The sequence below is a fragment of the Scyliorhinus canicula genome, chromosome 17, assembly GCF_902713615.1.
Source record: "Scyliorhinus canicula chromosome 17, sScyCan1.1, whole genome shotgun sequence".
NCBI lineage: Eukaryota > Metazoa > Chordata > Chondrichthyes > Carcharhiniformes > Scyliorhinidae > Scyliorhinus > Scyliorhinus canicula.
The window spans coordinates 103,598,043-103,606,161 of record NC_052162.1 but is presented as its reverse complement, the minus strand read 5'-3'; the positions used below and the strand labels follow the sequence as shown (position 1 = coordinate 103,606,161).

At 47.1% G+C, this 8,119-nt stretch overlaps 1 protein-coding gene across 2 annotated transcripts; it reads left to right on the top strand.

Moving 5' to 3' along the window:
• The first annotated feature begins 2,256 nt into the window (after positions 1 to 2,256).
• LOC119951426 (gastrula zinc finger protein XlCGF26.1-like) lies at positions 2,257 to 7,778 on the top strand. Of its 2 annotated transcripts, none has more exons than XM_038774599.1 (2): positions 2,257 to 2,359; positions 5,016 to 7,778. In XM_038774599.1, the coding sequence occupies exon 2, from the start codon at positions 5,223 to 5,225 to the stop codon at positions 6,636 to 6,638; it is 1,416 nt and encodes a 471-aa protein (XP_038630527.1). In that variant the 5' UTR covers positions 2,257 to 2,359; positions 5,016 to 5,222; the 3' UTR covers positions 6,639 to 7,778. The 2 variants fall into 2 exon arrangements, with proteins under 2 accessions (XP_038630527.1, XP_038630528.1); XM_038774600.1 differs by having other exon boundaries at positions 2,273 to 2,363.
• Positions 7,779 to 8,119: the final 341 nt, after the last annotated feature.

Here is an 8,119-nt window from a genome sequence, read left to right as displayed (position 1 = left end):
TGACTACCTTGTTCACTTGTGTTGCCACCTTCAAAGATCTGTGCACCCACACGCCCATATCTCTCTGACTTTCTATACTCCTAAGAGTTTTGCAATTTAAGGTATATTTCCCCTCCATGTTAGACCTACCAAAATGCATTACTTTCATTTATCCGAATTAAACTCCATTTGCCATTTCTCTGCCTAAGTCTCCAACTTATCTATGTCATGTTGCATCTTCTGACAATCCTCAACATTATCTGGCACTCCACCAACCTTGGTGTCATCCACAAACTTACCAATCAGACCGCTACATTTTCCTCCAAAGCGTTTATGTATACTACAAAAAAAGAGGCCCTAGCACACATCCTTGTAGAATCACACCTTGTGACTTGTAGTCACAACCTTCCATTCAGAAAAACACCCTTCTACTGCTACCCTTTGCCATCTGTGACCGAGCCAGTTCTGTATCCATCTTACCACCTCACCTCTGACTTCACCTTTGGTACCAGTCTGGCATGAGGTGCATGTCTTGGGGTTTTTCCAGTCACCCTGATGTTTGAAGTCTTTTCTTGGAGACTAAACAGATGAACATTCCTCCTTCTATATTGAAAGGATGATAACATTCAATTTCTGAATAATCATTTGACTTAACCAAATTCTTTGTTTTCAGTTCCAAAACTTCTTTTTTAAGTATGTTTTTATTGGGTTTTATACATGGTATATTTACAGATGTACACACAGAGAAACCAAAAAAGAAATAACAAAAACATTTCAAAACAAAAAAACAAAGGGGTGGGTAAATAAAAACAAGGAAAGTGTATGTACAGAGATGCAAGGAAGAGAACATTTCATTACACATGCCGTTAGGGTGGGGAGGGGCCTTTCTTCCTCCCTTTCTGTTATTTTTTTGTTTAAATACAGAACAAGCAAAAATAAAACCAGGTGGGAGGGGCACCTGGGTGGTGCCCCTGATGTCACTTGCATCTCTTGGTCTGTTTTCTTTTTTGTTTTGGTGCATTTGCCTCCGCTTCGGCCGCCCATCGTACATTCTTCTTGTACTTTCTTATTCTCAACTGTGCTAACCACTGTGCAGCATGGCAGCTCCTCAGGTGAATGGAGAGGTATGTATGTATGAAAGGTGTTGTAAGACTTTCTTACTGTCATACCCTGTGATCTCCCTCCTGTTTGTGTTTCCTCCCCTCTGCTGGTCTCCTCCTCCCGTCCTCCCTGGACCCCCCTTCCCTCTATCTCTGCTACTCCCCTTTCTATTCAGCTATGTTTGTCTACTCCCTCTTGCACTGCCCCCCCCCCCCCCCCCCCTAGTCCTCCCTCCCTTCTTTATCTTCTCTCAATTCTTGGCTATTTCCCCCTGTCTCTTGGCTGCTTGTTGATCTCTTTGTTTGTTCGTTGGCCACAAACAGGTCCTGGAACAGTTGGGTTAATGGCTCCCATCTGGGAAATATACTGCAAATGCCAAAACTCTTAGGAATATAGAAAGTCATGATCACGTTAAGCAGGCGCTTGATGTTCGATGTTATCTGTCCATGAGTTCCATAACTTCTAATCCTTCTCTTCTAGTGCCTGTAAAGAAAGTTTACAGAAATAACTATGATAAGTACAGCAATTCAGAACTGATAATTGTAGTTTTCATAGAACTTATCTTCCTCTCGTCATTTCCAAAGCGGTAATCACGTCCCATTCCACACATTCTCCCATTTTCTGTGCTAAATACCAAACCCATGTATCGCTACGTTTATTCTCTTCACTCCAAATTTTCTCAGTTCCATTACTCTGGTTTCTCTGTAGGGGGAAGGGAATTAAAGAGTAATAAATGCTGGCCTAGACAGAGGCGCCCAAAACCCATAAAGGCAACAATAAATAATGTGCAGGCACCAATTATTTTCTCTCCTTGTCACTGAGACCCTGGAGCTCCGCCCACTCTCTTGCCTCACCAGGAGAACCGTGCATTCACCCAAGTTCTCGTACAAACAAGATGGCGCCCGCTAAGCAGTGTCTGTTTATGGGGGAAATCCCTGGATGTGTAACCGCAGGAGCAGCATTGGGTTTTTGTCATCTCAAGCGGTTATTTTGAATCCTCTCCGGCTACCTCCCAGGAAACCCGCACTGCGCATGTTCCAACTCACAACGCCCGGATGTAATTGACGGCAGCTCCAGACCAATCGAAATGGGAGGCAACACTGGAGGACTGAGCGGAAGAGGTTGGTCGCCCATCCCTTGGTGCAGAAGGGGCGGGGCTAGGTCGGACTCTGCGCATGCGCTCTGGTCCGACTAATTCGCTCGCAGGATGGCGCTGGTTAATGCGGGTCCGTTAGCGTAAAAAGCCCGATCAACTATCGCCGACTCAAAAGCCGTATCAGTAGGTATTCGAGGCTTTAAACCTGCGCAGGATGCTTATGCAGCCTCCAATCCACACGCCGGCTCCATCCCGCGATATCTCACCCATTTCGACCTTTGCAAACTGCTGACTCCCAGGCCGGAGTCAGCACTGCGCATGCTCCAGCTCACTGCCGGGGTGATTGACAGTAAGAAGTCTCACAACATCAGGTTAAAGTCCGACATGTTTGTTTCAAACACTAGCTTTCGGAGCACTGCTCCTTCCTCAGATGGATGAAGAAGAGGTTCCAGAAACCTATATATAGACAAATTCAAAGATGCCAGAAAATGCTTAGAATGCGAGCATTTGCAGGTAATTGAGTTTTTACAGATCCAGAGATAGGGTAACCCCAGGTTTCAGGGGTGTGAATTGTCTCAAGCCAGGACAGTTGGTAGGATTTTGCAAGCCCAGGCCAGATGGTGGGGGATGAATGTAAAGCAACATGAATCCCAGGTCCCGGTTGAGGCCGTACTCGTGTGCGGAACTTGGCTATAAGTTTCTGCTCGGCGATTCTGCGTTGTCGCGCATCCTGAAGACCACCTTGGAGAACGCTTCGATCAGAGGCTGAATGCCCTTGACTGCTGAATTGTTCCCCGACTGGAAGCGAACATTCCTGCCTGGTGATTGTCGCACGATGTCCGTTCATTCGTTGTCGCAGCGTCTGAAATGAAATTAAATGAAAATCGCTTATTGTCACAAGTAGGCTTCAATGAAGTTACTGTGAAAAGCCCCTAGTCGCCACATTCCGGCGCCTGTATGGGGAGGTTGGTACGGGAATTGAACCGTGCTGCTGGCCTGCCTTGGTCTGCTTTAAAAGCCAGCGATTTAGCCCAGTGTGCCAAACCAGCCCCTGCTGCATGGTCTCGCCAATGTACCACGCTTCAGGACATTCTTTCCTGCAGTGTATGAGGTAGACAACGTTGGCCGAGTCGCACGAGTATGTACCACGTACCTGGTGGGTGGTGTTCTCACGTGTAATGGTGGTATCCATGTCGATGATCTGGCAGGTCTTGCAGAGATTGCCATGGCAGGGTTGTGTGGTGTTGTGGTCGCTGTTCTGAAGGCTGGGTAGTTTGCTGAAAACAATGGTTTGTTTGAAGTTGCGCAGTTGTTTGAAGGCACGTAGTGGGGGTGTGGGGATGACCTTGGCAAGATGTTCATTTTCATCGATGACGTGTTGGAGGCTGCAAAGAAAATGTCGTAGTTTCTCTGCTCTGGGAAAATACTGGACGACGAATGGTACTCTGTTGGTTGTGTCCCGTGTTTGTCTTCTGAGGAGGTTGGTGCGGTTTTTTGCTGAGGCGCGTTGGAATTGTCGATCGATGAGTCAAGCGCCACATCCCGTTAGTACGAGGACATCTTTCAGCGTCTGTAGATGTCTGTTACGCTCCTCCTCATCTGAGCAGATCCTGTGTATACGGAGGGTTTGTCCATAGGGGATGGCTTTAATGTGTTTACGGTGGAAGCTGGAGGTTGAATGTCCTGTGCGGTGAGGAGGTCTTGTTCAAACTTGTGCATTAAGATGTTGCCGTATTTTCCTGTCACATTACATTCATCCCCCACCATCTGGCCTGGGCTTGCAAAATCCTACCAACTGTCCTGGCTTGAGACAATTCACACCTCTTTAACCTGGGCTTACCCCTACCTCTGGATCTGTAAAAACTCAATTACCTGCAAATACTCGCATTCTAAGCATTGTCTGGCATCTTTGAATTTGTCTATACATATATTTCTGGAACATACCTCTTCATAAGGGGCTGTTTAGCACAACGCTAAATTGCTGGCTTTGTAAGCAGGCCACCAGCACTGTTCGATTCCCGTAACAGCCTCCCCGAACAGGTTCCGGAATGTGGCGACTAGGGGCTTTTCACAGTAACTTCATTTGAAGCCTACTCGTGACAATAAGCGATTTTCATTTTTTCATTTCATTCACCTGAGAAAGGAGCAGTTCTCCAAAAGCTAGTATTTGAAACAAACATGTTGGACTTTAACCTGGTGTTGTAAGACTTCTTACTGTGCTCACCCCAGTCCAACGCCGGCATCTGCTCCAGACCCATAGGAAGTTAGGGCGTGGATGGATGATTGTGAGAGTGGTTGGTACTCCAATCAATCGGAGTGAATGAGGGACGAAGCTGGAGGCTAGAGTTACCAAACCCTCCAGAAGTTGATCAATCTTCAAGAAATTGCTGTGTGTGATCCTACACAAAAATCACAGGGTCATAGAACATACAGTGCAGAAGGAGGCAATTTGGCCCATCAAGTCTGCACCGACCCACTTAAGCCCTCACTTCCACCCTATCCCTGTAACCCAATAACCCCTCCTAACCTTTTTGGACATAAAGGGCAATTTATCATGGCCAATCCACCTAACCTGCACGTCTTTGGACTGTGGGAGGAAACCGGAGCACCCGGAGGAAACCCACGCAGACATGGGGAGAACGTGTAGACTCCGCACAGACAGTGACCCAGCGGGGAATCGAAACATTAAAATAGATTGTTTCATTTTCATTTTATCACCCTATAAAATGCAGAGACTTACAGCTTTTGGGGCCAATAATGATCCACAGAAACTAGAATTGTCCAGAATTTCTATCCTGTACTTAGAGTGAGGAAGGACTGTTTTCAATTCCTTTTACAGGTTGTTACAAGGAGAGCATTTACTGACACATCAGGATCTGGCAGAGTAACAAGAATCACCAGGACCTGAGTATCATCGTCCTTTGAATATGGAAAGACAAATATTTGTCTGTTGACTGTGACAAAGGATATGAACCACCCAGCTGGAAACTTATGAAAGGCCGTTCACCTGCTCCTCCTGTTGAATGGATTGACTCTGCCGACAAATATGCTGACACGCCAGCAAGCTCGCAATAGCGAGAGGCCATTCACCTGCTCTGTGTGCGGGGAGAGGTTCAGCGAGTCAGTGCCTCTCACTGAGCACCAGAGAGTTCACATCAAGGACAAGCCATTCAGCAGCTCCCTGTGTGGGAAGAGTTTCGCCCAGTCCTCCCTATACACTAACCACCAACTAATTCACTCAGATAAGAGACATTTTCAATGCAACAAATGTGAGAAGACCTTTAAAAGAAGCAATGATCTGTTGAGACACCAGTGCACTCACACCGGGGAGAGACCATTCCCCTGCGCCGAGTGTGGGAAGAGATTCACTCGTTCAATCCACCTTCTGACACACAAGCGTATTCACACCAGGGAGAAGCCATTTCCCTGCTCCCTGTGTGGCAAGGGTTTCATTTGTCCATCCGACCTTCTGAAACACCAGCGAATTCACACTGGGGAGAGACCGTTTACCTGCTCTGAGTGTGGGAAGGGATTCACTCTGTCATCCCACCTGTTGACACACCGACGGATTCACACCGGAGAGAGGCCGTTCACTTGCTCTGAGTGTGGAAAGACTTTCTCTCGGTCACATCATCTTTTCATTCACAACCGTCTTCACATCGGGGAAAGACCGTACCTTTGCCCCATCTGTGGGAAGAGATTTACTTGTCTACACCACCTTCAGATACACAGGTCTGTTCACACTGGGGAGAAGGCGTTCACATGCTCCGAGTGTGGGAAATGTTTCACTCAGTCATCCAGTCTCCAGAGACACCGACGCACCCACACTGGGGAGAGGCCGTACACCTGCTGTGTTTGTGGCAAGGGATTCAGTCAGTCCTCCCAATGCATTGAACACCAACGCGTTCACTCTGAGAGGAGACCTTTTCGATGCTCTGAATGTAAGAAGACTTTTAAAAGAAGACATGATCTGCTGAAACACCAGCGCATTCACACTGGGGAGAAGCCATTCACGTGCTCTGTGTGTGGGAAGAGATTCGCCCATTCATCCGATCTGGTGAGACATCAGGGCACTCACACTGGGGAGAGGCCATTCACCTGCTCTGTGTGTGGGCAGGGATTCACTGATTCATCCCACCTGCAAAGACACAAACAAAGTCACACTGGAGAGAGGCTATTCACCTGTCCGGTGTGTGAGAAGAGATTCACTCAGTCATCCAGCCTGCAGAGACATCAGCGGAGTCACACTGGGGACAGACCGTTCAGCTGCTCTGTGTGTGAGAAGAGATTCACTCAGTTATCCAGCCTGCAGAGACACCAGCGAAGTCACACTGGGGACAGACCATTCACCTGCTCTGTCTGTGAGAAGAGATTCACTTGTTCACACCACCTGCTGAGACATCAGCAAAGTCATTTGTTACCTGAAAACGTAGATTCCGTTTCTGCTGGGAATCAAATCTAGGACTAAACATTGTCCCCTTTCCAACTCTAGATTATTTTGGTTCTCATACCATCAGTTACCCTGATGGACAAGTGCCAGCACCCCACACCCATGTCTCTCCAAGGTTTGGGATCCAGGGAAGGTATTGGTAATACATCCAAGATCACTGAACCCAGCCTGTTCATCACTTTCAGCTACTGGACTGACCGTGTGTCCCACAGCATCTCTCTAACCTTTGATGTGTCAACTGTACGTCACACCTTCAAAGCTTATAAATTGGAATCCACTCAGTGAATATATTAATGAAACACTGTGGTTTTGAGACATGGTTAAGATGGCAGAGTACTGCTGTGTCAGCTGTGGATCAGTGGGGAACACACTCACCTCTGACCCAGAAGGTTCAAGTCCCATTTCAGCCACTACTCACAAAAAGCAAGGTTGACTCTCCAGAGCATAATGTCAATGCAGTGTCTCACTGTCAGAAGGTCAGCGCTGAGGGAACACTGCAGTGTTGGAGGGTCAGTACTGAGGGAGTGTCTCACTGTCAAGAGGGTCAGCACTAAGTCTGTCACTGTCGGAGAGTCAGTGCTGAGGGAGCACTGCACTGTCAGAGGATCCATACTGAGGGTGTGCTGCACTGTCAGAGGGCCAGTGTTAAGGGAGTGCTGCACTGTCAGAGGATCCATACTGAGGGTGTGCCGCACTGTCAGAGGGTCATTGTTGAGGGAGTGCTGCACTGTCAGAGGGTCAGAACTGAGGAAGCGATGCACTGTCAGAGGATCAGTACTGAGAGTGTGTCTCGACAGAGGTGCTGTTGCTTACTTCACGATATTACCCGAGGTCCCAGCTATTTTCTCACATGGATGTGAAAGTACCATTAGCCACTATCTCGAAGACCAGCAGATTATTCCCAGTGTCCTGATCAATATTTGTTCCTCAGTCAATGTCACTAACACATTATCTGGTCATTATCACATTGCTGTGTGTGGGAGCTTGTTGTATACAAATTGATCACTGTTTCCCATATTAGAACAGTATGTACATTTTAGAAGTAGTTTCTTGGGTGTGAAGCACTTTGGGAAGTCCCGAGCTGCTGAAAGGTGCTAATAAATGCAAGTCTTTCTTTCTTCTGTATTTTGTCCATAAAGGAAGATGTCTGAACCTTTGTCCTCGTGAAATCTTTGCTGTTGTGAAATATGGGTGTAGATGAATGATTCTCACATCCTTGCTCGTGTGTGCTGCAATTGTGTAGAAATGGGGATATGTAAAGAGAGGAGAGGTGAAACAAGAAAATGGTATCTATGTATGATAGTGACACAGCCTTGTGCTCACACTTAGAATAGTGCACAGATATTCTTGTGGTTATGGTGTGAACAAAGTCACAATATAGTGAACAAGTTAAATATATATATCTCATACGAGCATGGGGAAAAGGCTAGCAGACTGTTAGCGCAGCAACTCAGGAGGAGGGAGGCGGCCAGGGAAATAGGTAGAGTGAGGGA

Bases quoted from the DNA above. Each gene is read 5' to 3' on its own strand.
- LOC119951426 (XM_038774599.1), top strand. From the start codon at position 5,223: ATGCTGACACGCCAGCAAGCTCGCAATAGCGAGAGGCCATTCACCTGC.